General features: G+C 60.7%; 6 protein-coding genes and 3 non-coding genes across 15 annotated transcripts; 4 read left to right on the top strand and 5 right to left on the bottom strand.

Moving 5' to 3' along the window:
• Positions 1 to 969: 969 nt before the first annotated feature.
• Positions 970 to 3481, bottom strand: LOC123323651 (FAD-linked sulfhydryl oxidase ALR). The gene is made up of 3 exons (XM_044912102.1): positions 3133 to 3481; positions 2598 to 2794; positions 970 to 1715 (listed from the first exon to the last, which is right to left on the bottom strand). The coding sequence occupies exons 1-3, from the start codon at positions 3391 to 3393 to the stop codon at positions 1553 to 1555; spliced, it is 621 nt and encodes a 206-aa protein (XP_044768037.1). The 5' UTR covers positions 3394 to 3481; the 3' UTR covers positions 970 to 1552.
• Positions 3482 to 6037: 2556 nt separating this feature from the next.
• On the top strand, positions 6038 to 8320 carry LOC123323650 (NADPH oxidase organizer 1-like). 4 transcript variants are annotated; one of them, XM_044912100.1, is made up of 8 exons: positions 6038 to 6228; positions 6320 to 6400; positions 6587 to 6659; positions 6772 to 6949; positions 7086 to 7267; positions 7363 to 7467; positions 7693 to 7810; positions 7900 to 8320. In XM_044912100.1, exons 1-8 carry the CDS (start codon positions 6163 to 6165, stop codon positions 8210 to 8212), a joined length of 1116 nt encoding a protein of 371 aa, XP_044768035.1. In that variant the 5' UTR covers positions 6038 to 6162; the 3' UTR covers positions 8213 to 8320. The 4 variants fall into 4 exon arrangements, with proteins under 4 accessions (XP_044768035.1, XP_044768034.1, XP_044768033.1 ...); XM_044912099.1 differs by having other exon boundaries at positions 6587 to 6667; positions 6750 to 6949; XM_044912098.1 differs by having other exon boundaries at positions 6584 to 6659.
• A 145-nt stretch (positions 8321 to 8465) lies between these two features.
• LOC123323646 (transducin beta-like protein 3) lies at positions 8466 to 15397 on the bottom strand. Of its 3 annotated transcripts, XM_044912088.1 has the most exons (22): positions 15231 to 15397; positions 13736 to 13787; positions 13558 to 13653; positions 13424 to 13471; positions 13169 to 13310; positions 12990 to 13074; positions 12736 to 12906; positions 12571 to 12646; positions 12399 to 12492; positions 12133 to 12314; positions 11897 to 12038; positions 11741 to 11799; positions 11552 to 11655; positions 10310 to 10457; positions 9998 to 10228; positions 9842 to 9912; positions 9606 to 9762; positions 9471 to 9529; positions 9105 to 9208; positions 8939 to 9010; positions 8701 to 8859; positions 8466 to 8619 (listed from the first exon to the last, which is right to left on the bottom strand). In XM_044912088.1, the coding sequence occupies exons 1-22, from the start codon at positions 15269 to 15271 to the stop codon at positions 8498 to 8500; spliced, it is 2415 nt and encodes an 804-aa protein (XP_044768023.1). In that variant the 5' UTR covers positions 15272 to 15397; the 3' UTR covers positions 8466 to 8497. The 3 variants fall into 3 exon arrangements, with proteins under 3 accessions (XP_044768023.1, XP_044768022.1, XP_044768024.1); XM_044912087.1 differs by having other exon boundaries at positions 12133 to 12492; XM_044912089.1 differs by lacking the exon at positions 12736 to 12906 and having other exon boundaries at positions 12133 to 12492.
• A 300-nt stretch (positions 15398 to 15697) lies between these two features.
• Positions 15698 to 20099, bottom strand: LOC123323652 (RING finger protein 151-like). Its single transcript, XM_044912103.1, is given in 6 exon segments — positions 15698 to 16400; positions 16402 to 16856; positions 17469 to 17565; positions 17882 to 18027; positions 19793 to 19843; positions 20040 to 20099. Coding segments are annotated over 6 exon segments (855 nt in total). The 3' UTR covers positions 15698 to 16354.
• On the bottom strand, positions 19953 to 20079 carry LOC123323656. Its single transcript, XR_006539508.1, has one exon. It is a non-coding gene; the product is annotated as a small nucleolar RNA ACA64 (small nucleolar RNA).
• A 213-nt stretch (positions 20100 to 20312) lies between the features above and the next one.
• LOC123323648 (40S ribosomal protein S2) lies at positions 20313 to 22461 on the top strand. Of its 2 annotated transcripts, none has more exons than XM_044912095.1 (8): positions 20313 to 20347; positions 20517 to 20696; positions 20783 to 20872; positions 21179 to 21286; positions 21550 to 21723; positions 21810 to 21969; positions 22166 to 22257; positions 22347 to 22461. In XM_044912095.1, exons 2-8 carry the CDS (start codon positions 20520 to 20522, stop codon positions 22425 to 22427), a joined length of 882 nt encoding a protein of 293 aa, XP_044768030.1. In that variant the 5' UTR covers positions 20313 to 20347; positions 20517 to 20519; the 3' UTR covers positions 22428 to 22461. The 2 variants fall into 2 exon arrangements, with proteins under 2 accessions (XP_044768030.1, XP_044768029.1); XM_044912094.1 differs by having other exon boundaries at positions 20339 to 20367.
• On the top strand, positions 21342 to 21475 carry LOC123323654. The gene has a single exon (XR_006539506.1). It is a non-coding gene; the product is annotated as a small nucleolar RNA SNORA64/SNORA10 family (small nucleolar RNA).
• On the top strand, positions 21977 to 22103 carry LOC123323655. The gene has a single exon (XR_006539507.1). It is a non-coding gene; the product is annotated as a small nucleolar RNA SNORA64/SNORA10 family (small nucleolar RNA).
• A 5-nt stretch (positions 22462 to 22466) lies between the features above and the next one.
• Positions 22467 to 25000, bottom strand: LOC123323649 (NADH dehydrogenase [ubiquinone] 1 beta subcomplex subunit 10). Its single transcript, XM_044912096.1, has 4 exons — positions 24743 to 25000; positions 23350 to 23488; positions 22961 to 23100; positions 22467 to 22742 (listed from the first exon to the last, which is right to left on the bottom strand). The coding sequence occupies exons 1-4, from the start codon at positions 24888 to 24890 to the stop codon at positions 22639 to 22641; spliced, it is 531 nt and encodes a 176-aa protein (XP_044768031.1). The 5' UTR covers positions 24891 to 25000; the 3' UTR covers positions 22467 to 22638.
• Between the last annotated feature and the right edge of the window lie 56 nt (positions 25001 to 25056).

Below are 25056 nucleotides of genomic sequence, written 5' to 3'. Positions count from 1 at the left end.
AGCCAGAGTCAGGGGAAGAGGGAAGGGAGGCAGGACAGGAGAGCACATCCAGGCGCTCTGTTCCTGAGCCAGGCACGGCTTCCTTGGAGAAGTTGACTGGTTCTCCAACTAGCGGCTGACTTCGGAGAGGCCAGAAGAAAACCACGTGTTGGGAACAATTCCTCAATGGGAGGAACGAGGAGCAATTCCTCTGTTGGCTGCTCCCTGCCTCCCATTTCTTTGCATCGCTGTCCTCTCTGGGGAAGGCCCTGCCGAAGCCAGAGCCCCTGTGGCGCCCGCTGGGTGAAGGTGCCGAGGAAGCCGAGCCAAAGGGAGAGGCTACGATGCTACCAGGAGAGAGACGACCAGTGCATGACGACCACAGGGAGGGCATACTGTTGCTGGTCCGTTTCAGCTGGGAGCCAAGCCTGGAAGCAGGTGTGGCTGAGCAGACCTGGCAAGGCCCAAAAGCTACATGCAGGTCACCCCTACGCCTGCCCCACCTACAGCGTTCTCCAGAGCACAGATCCCGAGAGCATCTTCATCCTCCCAGTGCTAGGGCCCAAACCCCCCAGTCAACCCTGGCTCCTTTCTCTCCGCCTGTCGATCTGCTCTGACCCACCCAGGTGCCACAGGGGTACCTGCCGTCCCTGCTCCCACCCATACCTGCCTCATCCTAGCTCAACAGCCAGAGAAACCTTTCGGAAGTCATCGTGCCATTCCTCAGCTCCAAATCCTCCAAGACCTTCCTGTCGCGGGAGGAGAGTATTAAAACAATGTCCTTGCTGGGACATGAAGACTTGGTGCCATCCGACCTCCCACTGATCTCTGACCCTCCCTCAGCTCCAGCACTCGGCTTCCCAGGCTGCCCCTCCTGCGGAGCAGAACCTGGATGGAAGGAAGCAGCAAGGGCAGGTCCTGCCCATCGCCGCAAGTCCCAGCACAAAACACACCAAAGCCAGATCCTCAGTCACTTCTCTACCATTTTATTTTGGTCTCCAGCTCTGAGAAGGCTGGCCCCGCAAAGCCTCTTGACAGGCCTGGTACAGATACGTGCAACTGGAAGCGGGCAGCAGCGCTGGCAGGCCCTCAGAGAAAGCCTGCCTGTGCTTTCCTCGTAGGCTCTGAGCCGGGAGGAGAGCTCAGCCCCCGGGCCTCTTCTGCGAATGGCCAACAGCACACGGCCTATGTCCCTTGCTATAGGGTAGAGAGACAGTGGCCTAGCCCTCCCTCAAGGAGCAGGACAGGTGACCCAGGCGGGCCTGTCACCTTCTTGCGCAGGGAAGTGGGCACCAGGGTGCAGGGTGGGCAGCAGGCCACCCAGCCCGGGCTGCTCCTGTCTCCTTCACCGGCAGCCCACGGGGAGGAGCACAGGCCGCTGGGGTGTCTGCAGCAGGCACCTCTGCTTTTCCTCCAAACCTAAGAGGGAAAGGGCCCCCGAGCAGTGTCTGGGACATCCAACTGACACACGACAGGCTCTGGCTCTGACGCACTTTAATGAGTGCCCCGTCCCCCTCTGGCCAGGCTGCCCGGAGGCCCCGGGCTGCTGTCCCACAGCTCTGCCGGCCACCATCTAGTCACAGGAGCCATCCTTCCAGCCATCCCGCCAGCGCTCGTCCACTTGCGAGCAGTCGAAGTCCGGCTTGCCCAGCTTGCGGTTCACTTCATTGTGCAGGCGGCACAGCCACTGGCTGAAGCATGCCCGAGTGCGTGTGTCTGGCTGGTTCCTGCGTATCCTGTGGCGGAAGCAGGTGGAAGGTGGGGACAGGCCGCGGCTCCTTGCCGGCTCCATGCAGGCGGGAGAGCTGGGGCGGCTGTCGGCTACAGCCAGGAGGGCCTTTGTGCTCTGAGAGACAGGCATTCCCAGAACAGGGCTGACCCTGCACTGTCCAACAGTGGCACACTCCTAGGCCTGCTCAACCCCTCACCTGGGGAGCTCGGCAAACCCGGAGGAGAACTCAAAGCAAGACAATAAGGCACCAATCATGCAACTTTACCACCTCATAACAATCAGGAAGCCTCACCCCAGCATCCCTGGCCCCAGGCAGTGTGTGAAGGGGTGGGGCAGCACAAAGGCATAACTGAAAACCAGACCTGTTTCTAGCACCTGGGGCCCGGGGGCCTCGGCCTAGCAAGAGAGCTGTTCTAACTGCCCAGGCTTCAAATGGCAAGGGCTGCTCTGGCCCCCACATTCAGCGCAGAAACACTTATAGGTACCAAACAACAGCTCTTGGGCTCCCCAGGGAGGAAAAGGTGGCTCCCAGAAGCAAAAGCAGTGGGTTCTCAAGGCCTTAAAATCAGCAGTCCTGCTCCAGAAGTCAGGCAAAGTGGACTCATTAACCTGCCCGAGCCTCCAGGAGTACCAAGCAAGGGACTCTGTAAGTGAAGCTGGGCCGAGAGCCTCTGGTTGCAGGAGCAGCAGCCCCAGGCAGCTTGGCCCTTGAGGGGAAAGGAGACCGCTTAGTTGATCCAGTGCCCACTGTTGGTGGTCCCTGCTCTGGGCGACCCTCTGCACCTGCTTCTCCAGGCTCCCCTTTATGACATCAGCCAGGGGGGCCCCAGACCCTGGCTCCAGGAGGGATGGCTCTGCTGCCCACAGACAATGCAGACACACTTACCTCTTCCTTATATCTTCGGCACACTCCTCACACGGATAAAACTTGGAAAATAAATGTATGAACTGCGCCATGTCTTGCTGCTGTTCAGGGGTGGGCAGATCGGGGTAGTAGGCGGCCAGGGTGTGGAGGACAGCCCAGCTGTGGCGGCCCAGTTCCTCGCGGTCCTGAGGACAATCTTCCCTAAACTTGCTGTCCCGCTGCGGAAGGAGGCCGACCAAGGGTCAGGTTCGCTTCCCCGGACCGGAAGCCCGCAGAGCTCCCGTTTTCCCCCGCCCCAGTCAGAGGCCAAATGACTCGAGACGGAAGCCCGGCGGCCGCCGATCCCGAACACGAGTGGCTGAAACCCTAAAGGCCGGGCCTCCCTTGGGAGCAAGGTGTAGGGACAGCCCACCCTGGTTGGGGAGGGGGCACAAGTCTGTGAGGCATAGAGCCCGTGAGACCGCTCGGCTTGGGCCTCCGGAGGGTCGGCGCAGACGCCTGAGAACAAGGTGTGGGGGCCGGGACCAGGGGAGGTGGCGGCCCCGGGCATCTGCACCTTCTGCTGCGTCCGCATCCACGTCTTGAAGTCCACGCAGGCCCGGCAGGGCCGCCTCCGGGAGGTGTCCTCGGAGACCTGAGGATCTGGGGTCGGCGTCGGGGCTGGCGTCGTGGCCGAGGCGGCGGCATCTCTCCGCCCCGCGCCCCGGCCGCGCGCGTCCGTCACTAGATCGTCCATCACCTCCGAGCGCGCGCCGCCGGGCAGGAAGGAGAAGAAGCTCCCGCCGCAGAAGCGGCCCCGCTCGCCGGGCGCCGCCATGTTGCCCGCGCAATGCCTGCCGGGCCAGCTCGGCCTCCAGATGGGCCTCCAAGTCGGTCTCCAGGCCAGCGCGCGCGCCGCTGCTAGGGCGCGGCCACAGGAGCCGGTCGCGCGCGCCGCGGGCGCGGAGGCCGTGCTCGAGCTGGGGCCGGGGCTGGGGGCGGGGGCGGGGGCGGGCGGAGGGGTGGGGCTCTGGCCCGCGGCGCATGCCCCATAGGCGGCAGAGCCCGTGGCCGGGGTCTGGGCCGGCGCGGGCGCGGGGCTGGAAGCCCGGGTCTTCGCCGCCCGGGTCCTGGCCGCGCCCCTGAGCCTCGATCCGCGTCCCGAGCCTGACTTGCGTCGCACGTGGCTGCGCTCCCGCTTCCTCCAGTAGAAGAGCAGCGTGTTGTGGAAACCACGCCGCGGCCGCGCCGTGGACTCAGGCTGCGGCGGAGGCGAAGTCCGTGTTCCGGCCCGTGACGCCCCCATCGCTCCGCTCTGACCGCCCCGCGTGCCCGCGGCCGGGCTCTGTGCCCTCAGCTGGGGCGCGCCCAGCGGCCGGCCGCACGGCGCCCTGGCAACGCGGGGTGGCGCGGTGAGCGCACAGAGTGGGGCGCGCGCTAGGGCCTGGGTCCCGCGGGTCCGCCCGGGCGACCGGCACCATGGCAACGGGCGCCGGCGGGTCTCTGGGCTCCTGAGGGCAAGGAGTAGCCTGGATCCCTATAGCCTGCCTGAAGGGGTTATAGCCACGTCGGGAGTGGCCGCAGCTTCTATACGTACATTTCATTCATCCTGCAAATATTTGTGTAGTGTCTAATCTGTTCCAAGTACTGGTCCAGGCGCTGGGCAGGGCGGGGCACAAGATCCGTCCCTGACCTCCTCTCTGGGCTCATTGTCCATTGGTCAAGACGGAAAAAGCAAAAACAAAACAAAAAAGGAGTCACACTAACAAATATTCCCTGACAAACGGGTGGGAACCATGAACAGGGGTGTGGTAAATCCGGGAGGCTTCCTTGAGGAGGTGACACTTAGGCAGAGGCCTGAAGGATGAGGAATCAGCTGAGGAGGGCAGTCAAGGCCACGGCTGGAGGTGGACATGGGCAGAAAGGCCAGTGGAACAGGACTTGGGGAAGGTGGTGAGAGGAGAGGTCCAAAGGTGGGCAGGAGCACATGGAGCTGCCATGGGAGCTGGGAATTTAAGGACCATAGGAAGGTGCTGGACAATTTGGGGCAGGTCCACCCCAACCTGATCCCCTTTGTGTTTTGCAAAGATTTCTCTGGAGGGTGGATTTCATAGGAGCTAGTGAGGAGTACGGGCGCAGGGCGGGGGGGGGGGGGGGGGGGGTTGCCCAGGGGTAAGATGAGCCTGTGGTCTATGGAGAGAGAGAGAATGAAAAGGAACCAGGGTTGCTGGGGGTGTGAAGCAGGGGCTGTCAGTTGGGGCAGGGAGGGGGCCTCAGCACCCTTTAGGAGGTCCCTGGCTGTGAATAAACAGGCCCTCTCCCAGCTTTTCTCCTGGTCTTCCAGGGGAGAAGTGTCTGCCCCACCCTGGACCCTGCCAGGCCAGGCCAGGCCACTGAGGTCGGGGAGAGCGTGATAGCTGGGCTGAAGGCACGCTGCAATTCAGGCCTATGTCAGCAGGTGTTTGTTGCTTGGGCCAAGACCAGGGAAGGTTTGAGAGCCGCTGGTTGGACAGGTGCACAAAGGCCCTTTGTCAAGGCTAGGGTGATTTCCGGGAGGGATGTCCTAGAGGCTAACCCCTCCCTGGACAGCTTAGGGTAGGAGTCCCAACCTAGAGCTGGTGGCCCCAGCAGCACGAAGAGCCAAAATATACCAGGGTTGGATGGAGCTCTGGAAGTCTTTCCTATAAGGAAGCAGCCCAGACATGTGGGGCACCTGAGCATACGCTCTCTGGGGATTCTAGGGTCCAACCCCGCTTCACCCCAGTTAGTGGGGGAATTGTGACTTCTGATCTCAGGCTGTGTTTGCAGTAAATTGTGATAAATCATAAACTTAGAGGCAGCTCTCAAAACAGTCCTAGTCACCAACCCCCCTCCCCAAGTGCCAGTGACTGCAGAGAGGGACCCTCTTTGTCCTGCCCCAAGTCCCCCCACCACAGGGGAACCTCTGGGGTGAGCCTGTGAGGTCAACCCCCACATCCAGAAAAACTGACATTAATTATCTATTTAATACAAATTTCCTCCTCTGTGATTTGGAAACATTAAGAGACCTTTCCTCCAATGTGAGCCAAACAAAGTACATAAAGCTTTTAGCACTGTGTCCTTGGTTCCTGATGACAACAGCAGTCAGCTTCCAAGGTGAGTTCAAAGACAGAGCCATGGGGGCATGCCCTGGAGGAGGCTCCGCTAGTCCCAGCATCACACCGGGTGTGGGAGAGCCAGGAGAGCCGGGCCAAGCCTGGCGGCACTTTGAGGACTCTTCCTTTTCCTCCTCCTCCCACAGGCCAGACTCATGCCTGAGGGACTCAGGCCGCAGTCCCCACCCTCCACCGCCTCTCTGCCCCCCCCCCCCCCCAAGCCCTGTCCTGTCCCTCTACCCGGATCTACTCTGGGCACGTGAGGAAGCTGGGAAAGACCCAGGGGCAAGGCAGCGATACAAGGACCTGCCAAGTCTGGGGCGTAGCCGGGGAATTCCAGTCAGTCTTCCGGGTGCCCGGAACCCCCTGCCTTCTCCCCCCACCCCCCACCGTGTGAGCCAGGACGCAGTGGGACCCTTGGCCACAGTTTGCCAGCTCCAGAAGCCCAGAACTGGAACCCGTGAGGCACAGCGATGGACGGCCCCCGGTACCCAGTGTCAGTGTGCGCAGCGGCCCTAGTGCAGACAGCGCGGCTTCAGGTATGACGGGTGGGGTCCCTGCCAGCCCCAAGGAAGAAGGAAGGAATTCCTGGCCCAGCACCTCCAAGGCGCCCCAACCTTTCTCCAACAGACATTTGCCTTCTCTGTGCACTGGTCGGATGACAGCGACACTTTCGTGCGCAGGAGCTGGGATGAATTCAAGACGCTCCAGGTGAGTGAGCCTGGGGCGAACCCGACTGCCCCCGCTGCCGGAGGGACCAATGGCCCGCGCCTGGGCATTTGCCCTTGAGCCCGTGAGGGCGTCTAGCCCCTACGACCCCCATCCCGGCAAGGAACCCTCACCCTCCCAACGGAACCGGTGGACTCTGAGACTGATTCGCTGGTTCTCCCTTAGAAGACCCTCAAGGAAACCTTCCCAGTAGAGGCGGGCCTGCTGCGGAGATCTGACCGCGTTCTCCCCAAGCTTCCCGGTGAGGCCGTTAGGGAGGCCCGCAAGGATCCCGGGAGGGGCAGGGGCACCAGCGGCCTGGCGGAGGGAACCCTGGGGCGGGGTCCCACAGTCCGTTCCTGTCGTGTCCGCAGACGCATCGCTGTTGGTACGCGGGGGGCGCACGGGCCGCGGCCTGGCGCGCCTGCGGCTGCTGGAGACCTATTCGCGGGCGCTGCTGGCTGCGGCGGCGCGCGTGTCTCGGAGCCCAGCGCTCACCGGCTTCTTTGCACCGCAACCCCTGGACCTGGAGTCCGCGCTGCCACCCGGCAGGTGCCTGACTCGTCCCCAACTCCCTGCCCGCAAAAGCCCTTGGAGGCTGGGGGAGGAGCGAAGGCTGGGCGGACTGGGGAGGGGTGGCAGGCCCTCACCACACTTCCCACCCGCCCCTCGCCTGTACCCTTCCCAGTCTGGTGATCCTGCCCGCTCCTGAAGAGCCTCTACCCCGCCCGGCTGACAGCCTTGCCATCCGTGGCCTGGAGACTCAGAGCCTGCGCTGCCTGCAGCCCTTCAGCACCCAGGACACACAGGGCCGACCTTTCCATGCACGGGCCCAGGAGATCCTAGACGTGCTGCTGCGACATCCCTCAGGTGGGCCTGGACAGGACTGAGAAAGCTTGCCCATTTGCCCCCAGGACCCAAGAGGGCTTGGGGGGTCTGAACCTCCGGCCACCTCTTGCGCACAGGCTGGTGGCTGGTGGCAAACGAAGACCAGCAGACAGCGTGGTTTCCTGCTCCCTACCTGGAGGAAGCGGCCCCGGGCCAAGAACGACGACCCCTAGGGAGTAGTGGTAATTACCCATCCCACCCCCGCCAAGCCAGCCACCACCACTGGGCAGTGTGCGGCAAAGCTGGCTACAGGAAACAGCTGAGCGAGCGCTGGACATGGGGACAGAGTGTTCTTGGTCCCATCATCTGGGGGATGCCTGAAGGTGGTGACTCCATGGGCGGAGGAGATAGAGGTGGGAGTCCTGGTCCCTGAGGCCTCGCAGTGACCCCCAAATACCCACTCCCAGGGTCTCAGTTCTGCGCTTTTCAAGCCTATGAAAGCAGCCACTCAGATGAACTGTCAGTGCCTGCGGGGGCGCGCGTGCGCGTGCTGGAAACTTCGGATCGTGGCTGGTGGCTCTGCAGGTGCGTGGGGGTGGGACTTGGGCGGGGCCCAGGATGGGGGGAGGATCCAGCAACCGCCAAACCCCACCCTCCTCCCCGCCCCCTCGCAGGTTCGGAGGGCGCTGCGGTCTCCTCCCCGCTGTGCTGCTGCGACCCGACGGGCTGGGCGCGCTCCTGAGTGGCGCAGGGCTCCACCGCGAGGAGGACCGTGAGGAGGACAGGGTGGGAGAGGCCCAAGGCTCCCCAGAGAACCCCCAGGCCACAACCCCTCCCCCTACCGTGCCCACCCGCCCTCTGTTGAGCGCCATCCAGAGCCGCTGCTGCACCATAACCCGCAGGGCACTGGCACGCAAGGACCCCCGCGAGGGCGTGTGGAGCTGCACAGAGGGCAGGCCCAAAGCCCCAGACCCCAGGGATGACTGACACCAGCCATGCCGCCACCACCACCACCACCACAGCTGGGGGAGGAGTATTTGAGGGTGGGACCCCGTGGCTGGCAGGGCCAGGAAACCATACTCTCCCATTTCCAGAGTAAAGCTCTTCTGACTGAGGCACAACCCAGTGTCTGTGCTGAGAAGCAGGGCCTTCTGGGTCTTGGCCAGGCCGGGGCACCCGTGGGGCAGGTTAGGGCTGGGGGCTGGGGACCTGGAGTGAGAGACAGTCCACACATGGGGAGTCTGGATAGAAAAGGACAGCCTTCGGCATGTTTCAGAGAGCTGAGGGAGCCACAGAGGGGGCCGCAGGGAGGGCGGGCAGCTTCATGTTGTGCCACAAGAAGTCCAGGAAGGTGGCTGCCTGCAGTGTCCGGCTGAGCCGCTGAAAATGTCGCTCTGGGGGAGGACACAGGGACGTCAGGGGCTTCGTGGGGGCTGGCCAGCAGCTCCCACCCCGCCCAGGGCCGGCCCATATACCAGTGTAGGGCAGTAGGGCCTCGAGGGAGGTCTGCACGCCAGGGTAGGCCAGGAGCTCTTCCGGGGCCTCGTGCCGCAGGAGCACCCCCAGCACAGCCTGTGCGTCGTGACAGTGCCTCGAGTTGGTGTTCCACGTGACACAGAAGCGCAGCAAGGCCTCTGGGGGGACAAGGACAGTCAGACCTGCCCACTGGCTGCCCTGCCTGGCCATTGCCCCGCCTGCCCACCTGCCCCTGACCTTTCTGATCTCGCCGCAGCTGCAGCACCGTTGCTCCCAGCTTCTCGCAGGCCTCAGGGTCCCTCCGGATAGCTGGGGGGGGGGGGGGGGGAGACTGAGCCCCACGGAAGGGCACAAGATGGACCCAAGACCCCCGCCCCCCTCCACGGTCCAAGGCAGCACTGACCTTGGATGACAGTCAGCACAGTGTGGGGCCGGTCCAGGGAGATAGCCAAGCCCAGTGCCCGCAGGTACCGTTTCTCATGGAGCAGGTTGTCCAGTTCTTGCTGCCTGGTGGGGGAAGGAGGGAGGACAGGGTCACTGGGGGACCTGGCTGGGACTGAAGGCAGAGCCATCAGGGGGCTGGCCCAGGAGTCCACAGCCTGGCCCTAAGCATCCACTGGTGGTGAGCTGTGTTGCACTCCTAGCCTCAGTTTCCCACGCCATAAAGCAGAGGTGACAGCTGTATGTCCCCACTCCAAGGGTGTGACGTATGGGATGGTAGACATATGCGTGGCACTCAAGGGGACTGGGCAGGGACCCCCAGACTTACTTGACCACCTCCTCCTCCCGCTTGGCCTGCTCTTCTGCCTGCTCCACCTCGGTCACATCCTAGGGTCAGAGCGAGGTCAGATGGGCACCCTGATGCAGCCCTGCACAGTCCCCATGACCCCCCAAACCTCCATACCTTCCAGAGGATGACACAGGAGTCACCAGCACCGGTGAGGGCGCGATCGTCCAGCCGGCTACAGTGCAGCCCCCAGACCTTGTCCTCGTGGGCGTCCAGAGTCTTTACACACTCGTTGTTTTTGATGGTCCAGAGCTTCACGAGACCATCAGAGCCACTGGGTTTGGGATCGGGAGGAGTTCAGTGCTAGGGCCCATCCTGCAGCTCATCCCAACCCCTATCCCCAGCCCACTCACCTGGACAGCAGCTGGGTACCACGGCTCACGAAGGCCACCTTCAGCACAGAAGCATCATGCCCCTCGAACGTCTGCAGGATGGGGAGGGGAGAACGTGAGACAACCCCAGGGCGGCGGGCAGGGCCTGGGGATGAGGGGCCTGAGGCAGGCGCTCACCTTGAGGCAGCTGAAGTCCTGCAGCGCCCAGAGCTTGACCGTACCATCAGCCGAGGCTGTGGCCAGCACCTGGTCCGTGGGTGAGAACTGGACGCACCAGAGGCCGCGCCGGTGGCCCGAGAAGACACCCAGCAGCTGGCACTGCGGCAAAGCCCAGAGCTTGGCTGTGCGGTCCTGTGAGCCTGTGGCCAGCAACTTGTTGTTGGGGGCGACGGCCACACTGTTGATGTCCTGGTGATGGGAGCAGGGGGCAGCTCAGAACCCCATCCCAGCAAGGGCCCTGGCCCTGCCCCTGCCCCCGTGTCCCATCACCTTGTCATGGCAGCGCTGTGTGGCCTGAGCCTGGAGAAGGACAGGACTGCCGTCTGGGGCTGCACCCTTGGAGAGCAGGGCTTCAGGGACGGGCCACACCTTCACAGTGCAGTCCTGGCTGCCCGTCACCAGGAACGTCTCCTTCAGCCTGAGGCCAGATGTGGGGGAAGGGAGACCCCTGCTGAGCCCCGGGCAGCCCTGTCTGCCAGGGCATCACAGCCTGGGCCTGCAGGACCATGGTCCCGACCAAGGAGGGGCAGGGTGCACTTGTCTACTTGAGCCCCCACCACCCACCCTTGGTCCACCATACCTGGTGACTTGGTAACAAGACCTCAACCCCCCTAGCAGGGAATGTCTTTTCTTTTTTTTTTTTTTTTTAAAGATTTTATTTATTTATTTGAGACAGAGAGAATGAGAGAGAGAGAGCACATGAGAGGGGGGAGGGTCAGAGGGAGAAGCAGGCTCCCCGCCGAGCAGGGAGCCCGATGCGGGACTCGATCCAGGGACTCCAGGATCATGACCTGAGCCGAAAGCAGTCGCTTAACCAACTGAGCCACCCAGGCGCCCTCTTTTTTTTTTTTTAAGATTTATTTATTTATTTGACAGAGAGAGACACAGCGAGAGAAGGAACACAAGCAGAGGGCGTGGGAGAGGGAGAAGCAGGCTTCCTGACCATGAGGGAGCCCGATGCGGGGCTCGATCCCAGGACCCTGAGATCATGACCTGAGCCGAAGGCAGACGCTCAACGACTGAGCCACCCAGGCGCCCCAGAGAATGTCTTTTCTGCCTGAGCTTTGTTCAATGTCATTCTTTCTGCTCTAAAGCCTCTCCCCCCAGCCTTTTTTTTTTTTATTTGAAATACAGGGAGAAAAAGCACGAGCAGAGCAGCGGGGAGGGGCAGAGGGAGAGGGAGAAGCAGACTTCCCGCTGAGCAAGGAGCCTGACACAGGGCTTGATCCCAGGATCCTGGGATCGCACCTGAGCCAAAGGCAGACATTTAACTGACTGAGCCACCCAGGCACCCCGAGCCTCTCCCCTTTAATTCCCCCAGCCCCAAGAACAGTTCTGAGGAGCCCCTACCAAGAGAGCAGCTGGGTAGCCCTGGCATTCTGTTACACATCCCTAGCCTGGAGCCTCGAAGACCAAGGCCGAAACCTCCCCCTCCACATCTCCCTGAGCTGGAACCCCATTAGCAGGGTCTGGGCCTCTGTAACACCACGGACCCCAGCCCTGACCCCCTACCTAGAGCAGCAGATGGTTCCCACGCTGTGTGTGTGCCCGGAGCCCTGAGCCACACAGGCCACCTTGCCAGCCTTGTTCATCCTCCAGATACAGATGCTCTGATCCTGGGAATCAAAAGGGTGAGGACAGAGGCGGGGCTGGGCTTCCTCCACTGGGACCCATACCTCCACACCGCTCCAGATGACTCACCTTGGCACAGCTGGCAAAGAGCCACCCCTTCCGGAACACGTCCAGGGCCAGGACAATGTCTGGGAGAAAGTAGAGAGAAAATGGCCATCAGTTACAGTAAAGGAGGGCATTCTAGTCCAGGATAGAGTGCTGGGGGCATCAGCTCAGCTCCCTGACCTGTGTGGCTGTGGAGAATCTGGCAGGCCATTGTCTGCAGCTCAAACACTTTCAGGCTGGGGCTGTTGGAGGCCACGACAACGTGGGAGTCCTCGGGCCCAAGAAATCGGACGTCCAACACCTCCTCGCTGTAGCCGGCAAACTGTGGGGGCGGGGGCCGGAGGGACACAAGCCAGAGCCTGCATGAGTGGAGGGCTGGCAGCCCCACCTCTGGGCTGAGCAGGGGCAGCGCTCACCTGTTTCTGCAGCCGCAGGGAGTGGGCCTCATAGAGCAGCAGGTTATGGTCGGCAGTGACAGCGAGGAGCAGGCCGGCACGGTGGGCCAGAGCGCAGTGGGTCAGTTCCTGCCCGGGGCCTGGCAGCCGCCGTTGTATACACACGCACTGCCCAGAGGCTGCCTCCCACACGCGCAGCAGGCCTGTGAGGGGACACAGGCTGCTGGCACTCCAGTGCACGGACCTCCCCCAGCCTCTGCTGCCCACCCTGGCCTGGACACACATACCTTGGTCTCCGGCTGTCAGGAAGTGCAGGCCCTTGGACTTCACACCCAGCCCAGGTGCTGGCTCCTCTGGCAGCAGCACGGCCGCCTCCACACTCTGAGGGTAAGCGGGTCAGAGGCAGCAGCCCACCCTCCCCCTGCCCCCTCGATTGGCCCGGCCCCCTGGCATCCCCACCTCAAACACTGGCACCGTCCTCGTAGCCTGGTGGCTCCGCACGTCCCAGACGACACAGATCTTGTCGCGGCCTGAGCTGGGGGGCGGGAGGGACAGCCACCTCAGTCCTCGGCCTCAGCTGCGGCCCTCCCCTTCCTGCCATGGCCTGGGTGGCTGGCCGCTGACCTAAGCATGGTGTGGCCATCAGTGCTAAAGGTCAGTGAGGTGACGGCACTGTAGTGGGCAGTCATCACAGCCAGGCACGACTGGTCCTGCAGCGACCACGCGCGGATAGTGGCGTCTGCAGCTGAGGAGAAGAGCAGCAGGCGTGCGGGGTCCGGGTGGAAGGCCACCAAGCTGCGGGTGGCGGGGGGGGCGGCAGGTGAGTTGTGCGCCCCTGGGCATAAGGCCCTGTCCACCCTCTGCTGCCCTCTACTCACTGTACAACCCCTGGCGAGCCCCGAAAGTGGTGTGTCCCATAGTGCCGCACAATGTCCCAGACACGAACTGCCCCGTCACAGCCGCCTGTGGGAACGTGTTCAAGGTGAAGGGGCTGGTGTGCCTGAAGACCCCTGACTGTGTGCCCTCCGGGGGCCCAGCCACCCAGCCAGGGCCCTACCTGTGGCTAGCAGTGTGGAAGTGGGGTCAAATGCCATGGTGGCCACAGGGGCTGTGTGTATCGCCTTCCACAGGCGGGTGATATTGCCCTCTCGCCAGGCCCACTGAGCCAGAAGCAGTGCCCGGCTGGCTGTTACCAGCACCTAGAGAACGATGCAGTTCAGCTGGGAGGGGAGAGGCACGGCCACATGTCCTCAATGGCTCAAAGTTTGGCTGAGAGGTACCGAAGCCCGCCTCCTATCCCTGCCCCGTATACCTCGTTGTCAGGGCTGAGATCAAAGGCAGTGATGTCCTCCTGGTCCTCCTAGAGGTGAGAGTTAGCACACAGAGCACCATGAGAACAGACTGCCCTCCACACTAGCCCCTTGCCCTGGCTCTCCCCACCCTCACCTGCTCCAGGCTCCGCAGCACGGCCCCTGAGGCCACATCCAAGATGTTGACTTTGGTACCACAAATGCAGAAGAGATGCTGCCCAGTCTGGTCCAGCTGGTGACAGAAGGGTCTCAGCCAAGATAACTCTGTGCAGCCCCTGCCTGCCCCACCACTCTGCCCCTCCCTGGGCTGGTACCTGCACCTTCCCGCCCTTGTAGAAAGGCTCGATCTTGCGCTCCACAGCATAGCTAGAGAGAGAACAGGGGGGAGAGAGTGAGTCACCCACCCCTTGGTCCCCAGTGCCCAGCTCTGTGCTGGGTGCTCTCCCAGAGCTCAATCCAAAAGGCCCCTGCCTTGAGGAGTTCCCAGGCAGAGGCGGGGATGCAGGAGGTTGGAGATGGCTCTTCTCACTGTCCTCTCTCTGCAGCACTGTGAGGTGGGTGTCACAGAGGATGCGAGACCCAGAACTGGGCAGTGATGCACACCAGGTTCTGAGGCAGTACCAGCAGGGTGACACCCCTGTCTTCCCAGATTCCCCCAGAGTGGAGTAGGCCAGACCTCAGGGGCCCTCTGCTGGCGGCGGGAGGCCAGCCCAGGGTACCAGCCCAGAGCAACACCCCCTCAACAGCTTCCTTCTCAGCTGCAGCCTGCCCCCTCCTCAACCCTAGCTCTTTCCTCCCACTCCCCAAGTAACCCTCATTTCTGCAGCCTCATGCCGTCCTCATCCCTCCCCTCTCGGCTGCCTCCGCAGTGGTCCAGGCCACCACACGCTCATCTGGACAGCCGCTCCAGCCTCTTCACCAGGCCCCCTCTCTACCATCTCAAACCCTGCTGCCAGAAAGACCTTTCCAAACCTAAGTGTTTTACCCTGTCTTAAAACCCTCCCCTCTCCTTATGTGTTTCTAAGACCCTGACTTGGAGGAGCCTCTGCTATCCTTTTGTGTCACACAGGCTATTCCCCGTATGTGGCTTGGGTCTCTCTTCCCAGATTTCACTGGTGCCTAACTCCACTAGGGGAGGCTTGGCTACCAACATGAGATGGAGCCCCCAACCGTGGAGCCCTGGTGACTATGCCACAGAGACGCTCTTGACCCCAGGCCTTCCCTTTGGTATTGCTCATCACTCCCACTGATGAAAATGAGCTGCTTAGTATGCTTATTCCATGAGACCGAGCTCACTGGCAGGGAGGAGTCCATCCCGTCCTGGGCCCTAAGCACTTAGATGTTCCCCAGAGTCCTTGGGGAACTGAATCAGCCCAGGATTCAGGGTCTCCGGGGCCACAGCAGACCGCCCATCTCCTGACCTCTCTTCCTGCTCCATGTGGAAGAGGGACAGGAGGTGAAAGCCCCGGGGCTGCCTGCCCAGAAGTGGTTCTTCTCCCAGTACCTGAGGGTGGGGGCCTCCCGCTGTGGTTCAGGACCAGCCTCCACCTGCGCTCAGCCCGCTCCTTCCTCCTTTAGAATTCTTCACCCACAACCCCCAAACCAGCTCCTAATTTAATAACGGACGCTGGCTCTCTCACTTTGTAATAACGCAACCAACACGACTCCCGCGGGCCAGTTCGTACACCGCCCTCAGGCTCTGCCCAGACCCGAATGGGCGCCCGGTTCAGGGCGGGCACATTTGCCACTGGGGCTGCGAACCCCGCTCCCTCCCTGGGTGGCACCCACAGCCGTAGCGCCCCAGCTCACTTGGCCTTGAAGCGGCCCACTCCCGCCACGGGCTCCGCCATGTCGCCGCCGCCGCCTCCGCCGCCGCGTGAAGGAAACAGAGGCGCCACTTCTCACTGCCGGCGCGCTGCAGCTGGCGTCACCGCCCACGACTACTGTGACGCCATCAGTTGCGCGCTCGGCGCCATCTTTGCTGTGGGCAGTGCCTGCTGTGGCAGGAAGCGGAAACTGGTGGCGGCGTTTCTGGCCTGGAGGCGGCTGGGGCTTCTGGGGCGGAGGACTGCGGGGCACGGCGTTTGCCCGCTGTTTGCCTTTTAGTGGAAATTTTAAAAAAGGAGTCGTAGGAAATGTTTACTAAAGTCATCCCGAGACCCTTGCCCCTCGGCCTTCTGGGATTTGGGTACAAGCGCAGTCAGGTGCTCATGGTCTGGTGTGATATATATTGCAGGTAAATGAATAAATCGGGTAACTTCAGAGACTCTCAAATATTTATTGATCACATTCTATGTGCAAAGCACTGTTGTAGATATTTGGGAGGCACAAGAGCAGGAGGTGCTAGAGGAGAGAGGGCTGGCGGAGGACGGGCAAGGAATAATCGGGAGCCTTCAGCGATTAGTGCTGTGGAAAGAACAGATCAGGGTAAGGGGCTTTTAAATGGGGTGGTGGGGGAGGTAAGGTGTCGCCTGAGTGAGTAAAGCGGGGATCCCTGTGGCTGTTTGGGGGGACAGTGCTTGTGGCTACAGGGAGTACTGAGACGACAGGGGCAGGAGGTCAGAGATAATGGCAGTTCCCTGTGAGTCATTGTGAGGCGTGGGCTTTTCCTAGGAGTTCAGGGTTTTGAGCTGTTTGTGTGACTGGCTGGGAAGTTGGTTAACAGACAGGTAGAAGTAACAGGAAGGAGACTGGGAGGGTTTCAGGGATAACCTCTGCGAGGAAGAGGTATCTGAGGGAAAAGAAACCAGGCAAACGGAGAGCAGGGAGAAGAGCCTTCCAGGCAGGAGTGGCCCAGGGAGAAAGGCCAGTGTCCCTGCGTGGTGAAAGCAGTAGTGCCTGGGGCGGGGCGGGGGTGGGGGTGGCAAATGGGATAAAGCTGTGAGGCCGGCAAGCACAGAAGTGGCAGGGCGGGCCAGGCCTGGGCTCTGCGTTTATTTACCCCTCTGTTTACAAGGTATCGTGGCCCTGGGCCCCCCACACCTCGGCCCCAATGCTGCCTTCTGGGGTGGCCTCGGACTCCCCTTGCGGGGCGCCCACGAGCAGCGCGTCGTCCTCCTCCAGGAAGTCTCCGAGCTGGGCCAGCTGCCTGCGGATGAGATTGGTGGTGCGGTGCACTTTGCGCATGCGCCGCAGCAGGCCCAGCACCAGGGTCCGGCTGCGCTCCTGTCGCTGGGTCCAGGCGTCGCGCAGCTCACGGTAGCAGTTGTGGCGTGCACGCTCCACCGGGCCCAGGGCGGCCCCACAGCCCAGTGGGCAGCGCTGCTGGGCCCCACGTTGGCAGTGCTGCCAGTGCTCAGCCAGGGCCCCACGTGGCACCCGTGCCGTGCAGCCCTCATTGGGGCAGGCCATCAGCTCAAAAGGGCATGAGTCCTGGTGCCCCCTTCGATGGGCCAGGGGGCACGTCACCAAGCAGCCAGCTTCCGCGTTCTTGCACTGAGGGTGGGGGGAGAGCACCATGTGAGCCAAACCAGGTCAGACGTGGCCAGCACTGGAGCAGCCTACTTTACCCAGAATCCCCCATCCGGGATGTTCCTAATCCGGGAGCCTGCCAAGCCCTAATGGCATCAATGATATGGAGGGGGAAGAATCTAGACCTCTGAGACCAGGTGCACAGGGCCAAAGGCTTGAGGGATGGGGGGTGGGGGGAGGTACATGGCTGGGTTGATCTTACAGTTGTACACAAGCCAAGTTTGTCTGTTTTTTTTTAAACCTCAGTTTCCTCATCTATAAAATTAAGGGACTGGGGTGGTGGCCAGCACAGCAGACACTTCATCCTCTAAAAATCTTGTATAATCCCCATTTTACAGCTGAGGCCCCAGGGGCTCAAAAAGGTTAGGTAACTTGCCCAAAGTCACACAGCAAGTAAGTGGTAGAGATGGGACTCAAACTCAGGCAGGACTGATGACCCTGAGGCTGCAGTCAGTGTTGCTGGAGCAGAAACCCTCAGTTCTTTCTGAGGATAGGATTCTCCTTACCCCCTCTCCTGGCTCTGTCCCTCCCCTGGCAGGAGCGAGAAGGGCGCTGGGAGTGGGTGCTTCAAGCTACCTTGACTTCCAGGCGGCCGATGGTCCTCCGGAGTTTATTTACATGGACCATCTTTTTCCATTTCACCTCTTTCCTGCAGCATGGACAGGTCTTCTGTCTAGGAGGCAGGAGGAGGGGGGTGGGGAGTGTTGGGAGTGGAAAGGGACCAAGAGACAGCAACATGCCTTCCCAGGTGGTCCCTTCTCTCAAGCTGGAAGAGGCCGGAGTACTTCCTGGGGAACTCAGCTCTGAGGTTGGGGCCATGGGCTGTAAGTATCCCAGGGTGCGGGGACACACGTACTTTAGTGTCCTAGATTTGGAAGCTCTTATGCCCGCTGTGACCTAATGCTTGGCCCACCTTCCTCTGTTCTGGGCCACAGGGATGGACACAGCCCTGCCCTTGTCCTCCCAGCCTCTTGGGTGCCCACTAGCACCTGGCTAGCCACCGGAGGATGCATTTCTTGCAGAAGATATGGCTGCATGGCAACCTCACTGGCCTCTTGAGAACCCCGTGGCACACGGAGCACAGGAAGTTGCAGTCGGGAGGGCTGGCGAAGAGGTTGAGATCATATCCGCCACTCTGCAAGGGCCAGGCCAAAATCAGTGCCTGGCTGGACCAGGTTCCAGCTACATACCCCAGGGAAACCCCAGGATGGGGAGGTGGGCCCCCCAAGTGGAGGGTTGGGTCAGGACCCACTTTGAGGGGGCAGCTGTGAGAGGGTCAAGGCCTTCCAAGACTACCAGTCCCCAGCTGGAGAAGCTGGCCTTGGTCTGGAGTTAGACGTGGCCAGAACCCTTGCAAAGGTTGGTTTCCTTGTCTTGGGGAGCCTGTAACCCACTGTTCACCCTTTCTCAGAGTGAGGAATGGGTTCCAGCTCTGGACAGGTCTCGATTTAGGAACACATTTAAGGGCCAGAGGCAAAAGGGTCCCAGGCTCACCATGATCTGTGTCTGGACAGCAGCTCCACTGACCCCCAGGGCTCAGGAGCCTCCATTTCACAGTAGGAGTGGACCGACCTCACAGTGGCATTGTCCAGCTCAGGCCAATCACAGCCCTGGCTCAGGGCCCACTGGGATCCTGTACCATCTGGCCCTTGCTCAGAGTTGAGGGATAGGTAGTCTGGACCTGGGCAGGTCCCTGAAGCCCCCGTCTTGGGAGTGGGTGATAGCTGATCCCCAAGCAGCACTAGGCTGGGAACTAAACTTCTGAGGACTCTTTCCCCAAAGCTGAGGCTTTGGCAGGAATGTAGGAATCATTCCCTTTCCCTCCTCAAAATAGTGCTGCCCAGGCCAGATCTCCAAAGCCCAGGGACTTTTGACATCGACCCACCATCAGGTCTCCTAGGATCTAAGACTCATGGCGCTAGCTCCAGAGTACAGATCGGAGGGAAGTGAGGACCAAATTCCCATGCAACCTGTGGTACCACCATAGTGGGGGGCCTAGTATGTGGGAAAGCTTTCCAGAACAGGTAGGCTCTGACGATGTGGGCACGCCTCTGAGAAGACATGGGGAAATCAGTCTCCACCTGGGAAACCAGCAATGTTCCCACGCATGAGGCACATAATACAGAACTGCACGTTCAGTAGCACCGAATACCAAGGTCACCAAATCCTATCCCAGACCCTATCCCCCTCCTGAGAGCAATATGGGGCCCATGCAAGCCCTTGAGCTGGGAATCTTAAACTCTCATTCTTGGGTTAACTTTAAAAATAAGAGTCCATTATTTCACTGGCAAAAGTATGTTTATTTGGGAATAACCAGAACTGCAATTCAGGACATGCAAAAAGACTACAAGCAAGCCCCCAACAAACAAAGGAAAGGAACTTTATTTCATGGAGAAAGAAAGTTGGGAGGGATCGAAGTCCCCTGGAGAAAAGCAAGAGTTCAGAGTGATGACAGTTTCTCACAGGCTGAGTTGCAGGAGTAATCAATCCCTACATCCTTCCCTGTTGGGGTCTGTAATTGATGTTGAGCAGCAGAGCTCCCCCTTCTAGCCTTCCAACTCCACCTTAGGGATGTTTCCCTTCATTGTCACACTCGCTAGTGGGTTGGTGACCCAGCTCAAAGGTACTTTATCTGCTACTGTGGAAGCTATCTGGTGTGTGAAATACACCAGGGTTTCAAATCTGGCCCTGCCACTCACGGGATGCCACGGAGGAGTCACCTGCCAGCCCCTGGGACCCAAGTTGTACCCCTTTGTGGCATCCGACGCGGAATCCGGCAGGCCGGCAAGAGGTGTCCCATAGGGTCTCCCCTCCACTGCACACCTTGCTCCCCGCGCCCACAGATGCACCTCCAGGCGGATGGGTGGGGGGCCAGGAACACCCAAACATGCAGGACTCACACGGACAACTTCACTGGGCGTTGGGAGCAGAGCTCCCCTCTCCCCGCGGTCCTGGCGGCGTGGGCCTCACGGTCGGGGCGTCGGCGTCCTGCGGGCAGAACACGGGGTCAGGGATCAGAGGCCAGAGGCCAGAACACACGCGGGCCGGGGCCGGCGGGGCGCGTGTCGGGGCCTGGGTTTCACCTGCCCACACGGACGAGTGGGCGGTAAGCTGAGGCCCCCGGTGGCTGTAGGCGCCGAATCTCACCCGCGGCCACGGCCAGAGCCGCGGGTGATTTTCAACCAACGCCGACCTCCCAGCTACCATCCAGGGACGCGGCGGGGCGCGGGCCTACCCGCAGCACCGGGTAGCTGGGCCGCCGCGGCGCCCGCACTCAGAACCGCACACGCCCAGTCGCACGCGGAGCGCGGGGAAACCCGGGAGTGCGCTTCCACGGTTCTTATAGGCCCGTGGCGAACTCGCGCCTGGGGCGGGGCAGCCGAGATCTCGCGGCACTTGGCCGTGGTATAAATACTCCCTCCGCGCGGCCTCGGTCTTCTTTTCCGAGAGAACACGTGAGTTTCCGTGATGGTTGGTGCGTGCGCGGGCCCGGGCGCCAGGGATCCGCGGCCATCTGGCGGGGCTCGGTTCGGCGCGTTGGCGCTTCTGGGCGGGAGCCCTGGCCCCGGGCGGCCGCAGGTGCCAGGGCCTCGCTGACTGGTCCATTCTCGATGTTCTTTTCAGCAAATGGCGGATGACGCCGGTGCTGCGGGAGGGCCCGGAGGGCCCGGGGGCCCTGGAATGGGAGGCCGCGGCGGCTTCCGCGGAGGCTTCGGCAGCGGCATCCGGGGCCGCGGTCGCGGCCGTGGTCGGGGCCGGGGTCGAGGCCGTGGAGCTCGCGGAGGCAAGGCCGAGGACAAGGAGGTAGGTTCGGGCCCTTGCACGTGAGACGGGCCCGTGGGCGGCGCCGATCGGGCGACCGTAGTTATCGGCGCCTTTTCCCCCTCCAGTGGATCCCCGTCACCAAGCTGGGCCGCCTGGTCAAGGACATGAAGATCAAGTCCCTAGAGGAGATCTATCTCTTCTCTCTGCCTATCAAGGTAACGAGGGGGTCCTCCCCCCGCCCCACCTCCGGACAGGGCGTTGGCAGGTGGAGTCCCCGGGAGGCTCATTTGGCCTTGGGTCCAGGGATGGGATCTGTCCACCCCAGCCAAGGCTCCACGTCTGAGGAGGGTGTGAGTGCCTAGGTGCCCTATCTCTGACTTAGGGTATTCGACTTGGAGACAAAATGTGGACAGTTGGAAAACTAGTTCTAGGATCCGGGTGGAGGTTATCTAGGGAGAATGGTTACAGACGGTTCCTGAGCTTTCTAGTGAACGGTTTCGTTGCAATCTCTCATCCCATAGGAATCTGAGATCATTGATTTCTTCCTGGGAGCATCCCTCAAGGACGAGGTTCTGAAGATCATGCCTGTGCAAAAGCAGACCCGTGCTGGCCAGCGGACCAGGTTCAAGGTATCCTAGTCACCTCGTGTGTTCCTGGGCTGCACCTGCCAAGGGGCTGGGTGAGACTCTCTCAGCTCTGCGTGGTCACGCTTGTCACTACACGCGTGGCTTTCGTAACGGGGAGAGAGAGAAAGGATCTCCTCGGGACCTCAGAGTGGCCTCACGGTGGCCACTCCTTCCTCGAGGGGCGCCACAGGCCCAGTTGGTGGCTGTTGGTGGCTGCTGGTGCCGTGCCGGTCAGTGGACTCCTAACCATGTCAGGTTCCTCACAGGCGTTTGTTGCCATCGGAGATTACAATGGACACGTCGGCCTGGGTGTCAAGTGCTCCAAGGAGGTTGCCACTGCTATCCGTGGGGCCATCATCCTGGCCAAGCTTTCCATCGTCCCCGTGAGGCGAGGCTACTGGGGGAACAAGATCGGCAAGCCCCACACTGTCCCATGCAAGGTAGGCTTGGGGGGTGGGGGGGTGATGGGGCCTGCGGTGGTGCCAGTTCCCCCTAGGCCATCTCCTGACTCCTCCACGTTTTGCAGGTGACTGGCCGCTGTGGCTCTGTGCTGGTGCGTCTCATCCCCGCCCCCAGAGGCACTGGCATTGTTTCAGCCCCTGTGCCCAAGAAGCTACTGATGATGGCCGGTATTGATGACTGTTACACCTCGGCCAGAGGCTGCACTGCCACCCTGGGGAACTTTGGTAGGTGGCCCTCATAGCTCAGCTTAATCATACTCAGTGTGTGCTTGGCGTATTTTGAGAGAGAGAGGAAGGCCCTCCTAAGGCACGGCAGACTGGCCCCAAGTGGCCTCTCTGTCCCTAGGAGCGCAACATCTTTTATTGTATCTGGGGTGTTGTGTCCTGTGTATCTGCCAACCTTCTATTTTCTCTCTTCCAGCTAAGGCTACTTTTGATGCCATCTCCAAGACCTACAGCTATCTCACCCCTGACCTCTGGAAGGAAACAGTGTTCACCAAGTCTCCATATCAGGTACTGGCTGCCCAGCCACCCCCTTAGCCTGGACAGGTGCACCGGGTGCTGAGGTGTGGCTCCAGCTAAAGTCTTGTCTCTTTTTCTAGGAATTCACTGACCATCTTGTGAAGACCCATACCAGAGTTTCTGTGCAGAGGACCCAGGCTCCAGCTGTGGCCACCACCTAGTTTTATACAAGAAAAATAAAGTGAACTAAAGCTTGTTAGTAGTGCCTTTTGTGTATTTCTCTTACGAGCTTAGTTGTAGCTGGATTTAAAGGGAGATGGGACCAGTGAGGTCAACAGGTCCAGGTTGGGAACTAAAGGTGACACCAAAAACAGGTTTCTTAATTACTCTTTATTTTAATAGTCATTTTGTGAAGGTGCTCAAGGAGCTGCTTTAGGCAGTGGCGGCCTCTTTAGCCGCCTTCCTCTCTGCCAACATCCGCTGCTTCTGTTTTGCCAGGCACTTCCTGGCAGAATAATGAGCCCCCAGGTCGTGATCTGGGAAAGAGATAGGGGGAGGGAAGTCATGGGCCAAATCTACCAGGATATAGACCAGAGTCTTCTTTAAAAGTGGGGAGGAAACAGCTAAGATACTGAGCAGAAAAGGAATCTGGGATACAGTGATTCTCTTAACCACTCTCTCCCCCAACCAACTGACACAATTTGGGCAGTGAAGTTAGCGTTGAAGGATCAGGCCAGGGTGGGGGCTTGCTTACAGCGGTCCTGGTAGGCCTTGGCCACCTGGGTGAATTGCTCCAGCTCCTTGGCACAGTTCTGCCTGTAGCTCTCACCTTCCCTCTGCTGACAGGCCTTCAGCCTTTCCTGGATAATGTTGACGATTTCTTGATCAACTTTACTGGAAAAAAAAAAAAAAAAGGCGGTTTACGAGGAATCCTTTCCCTGTACCCAGAGATAGCAGAATGAAAGCAAGACCTTAGGGCCCTGTTGTCTGGCCCCTCCACCCTCAAGATCTGGGCGAACCCCAGGAGGCCTTCTTGGCGGCTGACCACCATCCCATGGTATCCCTGGGGGATAAGAGCCCAACAGAGGTGCTCACTGAGTGAGGCTCAGTGTTTCCTAAGGGACACACACAGGCAGGACATACTAGTCTCTTCTCCATTGCATTTCTGCTTCGAACATGCACAAGATATCCTTTTCCCGGCACTCGGTGACGTCTGGCACACGGCGGAACTCCCGGTGATAGTAGTAATACCTGTTCTTCGCGTGCTGCCGTTCTATAAACTCTGTAAAGAAAAAACCCCAGACTCAAAAGGCCCCGTTGGTTTGGACAGGCCACAGAAATTGCTCTTAGCTCTCTTCTTTCTCACAAGCCACGGAAGGGGCAGACTGCTTTTACAAACACTGCTAATTAGACTCTCAAAGAACAGGTGTGGCTGGTTGTCCTGGGTTACTAATGGTGAGGTCCACCGTTTATGGTTTACGGAGGGCTTCCTGGGAGCCAGGCACCATGAGTATTATACCAGGGGTAGCTCCCGGTAGAGTACGTAGGCCCAGAGAGAATTCAGGATTCTGAACCCATGCTCTGCAAGCCCACACCCTTCTATAGGTCCTACCTGCTGGCCAACCTCCCCACAACACAGGGTCTTTCCGTGTAGGCAGAGGCCCCAAGCCAGTTTTGCTGCCACTGACCTTCTGGCCTCAGCATCCCCACCCAGAAATTGATAAGTTGGAACCAGTGAAATCTTTCCAGACACATAAAACACTTTCTAAGAAACAGTGGGTTCACTGCTGTGCCTTTTCCAGATTTGGGGTTCTGATCTGCTGACTTTATCCTAAGAAAGGAGCCACCGGGGCATCGCAGCACGTCGGTGGCTGGGTTGTTTGAACGAATGAATGAGTTAAATGCATGGATGAACTGCCAGGCAATAGTGACTGAGGGCAGAGTGTGCTCCTGCTGCTGCCTCTACTGGGCTAGCTGAATAACAAACTGGGCCACAAAGAGCGGTTTTAAACATCTGCCTGGTTTGGACCAGAGATGGGATCTGGACAGTTCTTAAGCATAAGCACACACGGAGTACAAGTCACAGCACATCTAGGTTGAGGGGACCTCGGCCAGCACTTGACCACCCCGGTCATTTTGCAGCAGGTGTGCAGAAGGCTGGCAACACCCGTTTGCTGACTGCCTTCTGTGCACAACGTGGGATGCAAAGCGTGCAGGGAGAATGGGGTTTATTAAGCCCCAGGCTAGACTGCGATCCGCTAATATTTGGGCGAGGCCGGAGACCAGGGGTGTGTGGAGGGTTCCCCAGGCGGCGGGGGCCGGAAAGCAGTGAGTGGTCTTGGTGTAGGAGTGAGGGGCGTTCCTAGAGTGCAGTGAAGGTGGGGGGCGGGGCGTCCAAGGAGGCGACGCGGCCCGCAGGTGCGGACGGCGGGGGATGGTCACGGGGCGAAGCCCGGGGTTGCGCGAAGGGGTGCGAGGATCGCCGAAGGGCGGCGAGGGGCCCTGGGGAGCGGCGAGGCCCGGATAGGGTCCGTACCTCTCGCTAGGGTCACGGGCCGGTCCACGAGGAGGTCGAAGGCCTTCGTCAAATAGGTTATGGGGTTGGGCAGCGAGGTCTGCGGCGAGGGCGCCGGCGTGCGGCGCGGGGGCTCGGGGTACACGTCCTTGTCCCAGCTGTCCGGCATGGCGGCCGCGCGCAAGGGGTATCCGCTCTCGGACGCACAACCCCGGCCTCTGCCAGGGTCCCACGGCCTACTTCGCCCGCCGCAGAGGACGCCCTCCGGGGCTGCGCCTGCGCGGGATTGGGGGGGCGGTGCTCGCGAGGCACCATGGGACTTGTAGTTCCCTCGG

Source organism: Neomonachus schauinslandi, unplaced genomic scaffold (genome assembly GCF_002201575.2).
Source record: "Neomonachus schauinslandi unplaced genomic scaffold, ASM220157v2 HiC_scaffold_135, whole genome shotgun sequence".
In the NCBI taxonomy this organism is placed as follows: domain Eukaryota; kingdom Metazoa; phylum Chordata; class Mammalia; order Carnivora; family Phocidae; genus Neomonachus; species Neomonachus schauinslandi.
This window is presented reverse-complemented; position numbering and strand designations above follow the sequence as displayed.

Excerpts from the sequence above, each read along its gene's own strand:
- LOC123323651 (XM_044912102.1), bottom strand. The coding sequence starts at position 3,393 with ATGGCGGCGCCCGGCGAGCGGGGCCGCTTCTGCGGCGGGAGCTTCTTC. Across the intron at positions 2,795-3,132 it reads GGATGCGGACGCAGCAGAAG|CGGGACAGCAAGTTTAGGGA; the intron begins GTGCAGATGCCC and ends CTCCTTCCGCAG. Across the intron at positions 1,716-2,597 it reads GCCGAAGATATAAGGAAGAG|GATACGCAGGAACCAGCCAG; the intron begins GTAAGTGTGTCT and ends CTTCCGCCACAG.
- LOC123323650 (XM_044912097.1), top strand. The coding sequence starts at position 6,163 with ATGGACGGCCCCCGGTACCCAGTGTCAGTGTGCGCAGCGGCCCTAGTG. Across the intron at positions 7,268-7,362 it reads GCTGCTGCGACATCCCTCAG|GCTGGTGGCTGGTGGCAAAC; the intron begins GTGGGCCTGGAC and ends TCTTGCGCACAG. Across the intron at positions 7,468-7,692 it reads ACGACCCCTAGGGAGTAGTG|GGTCTCAGTTCTGCGCTTTT; the intron begins GTAATTACCCAT and ends ACCCACTCCCAG.
- LOC123323646 (XM_044912087.1), bottom strand. The coding sequence starts at position 15,271 with ATGGCGGAGCCCGTGGCGGGAGTGGGCCGCTTCAAGGCCAA. Across the intron at positions 12,039-12,132 it reads CCCTGCGGCTGCAGAAACAG|TTTGCCGGCTACAGCGAGGA; the intron begins GTGAGCGCTGCC and ends CCGCCCCCACAG. Across the intron at positions 9,011-9,104 it reads TGTGCTGACTGTCATCCAAG|CTATCCGGAGGGACCCTGAG; the intron begins GTCAGTGCTGCC and ends CCCCCCCCCCAG.
- LOC123323648 (XM_044912095.1), top strand. The coding sequence starts at position 20,520 with ATGGCGGATGACGCCGGTGCTGCGGGAGGGCCCGGAGGGCCCGGGGGC. Across the intron at positions 21,724-21,809 it reads CCCACACTGTCCCATGCAAG|GTGACTGGCCGCTGTGGCTC; the intron begins GTAGGCTTGGGG and ends CACGTTTTGCAG. Across the intron at positions 22,258-22,346 it reads TCACCAAGTCTCCATATCAG|GAATTCACTGACCATCTTGT; the intron begins GTACTGGCTGCC and ends CTCTTTTTCTAG.
- LOC123323649 (XM_044912096.1), bottom strand. The coding sequence starts at position 24,890 with ATGCCGGACAGCTGGGACAAGGACGTGTACCCCGAGCCCCCGCGCCGC. Across the intron at positions 23,489-24,742 it reads GCCCGTGACCCTAGCGAGAG|AGTTTATAGAACGGCAGCAC; the intron begins GTACGGACCCTA and ends TTTTCTTTACAG. Across the intron at positions 23,101-23,349 it reads ATGCAATGGAGAAGAGACTA|TAAAGTTGATCAAGAAATCG; the intron begins GTATGTCCTGCC and ends TTTTTTTTCCAG.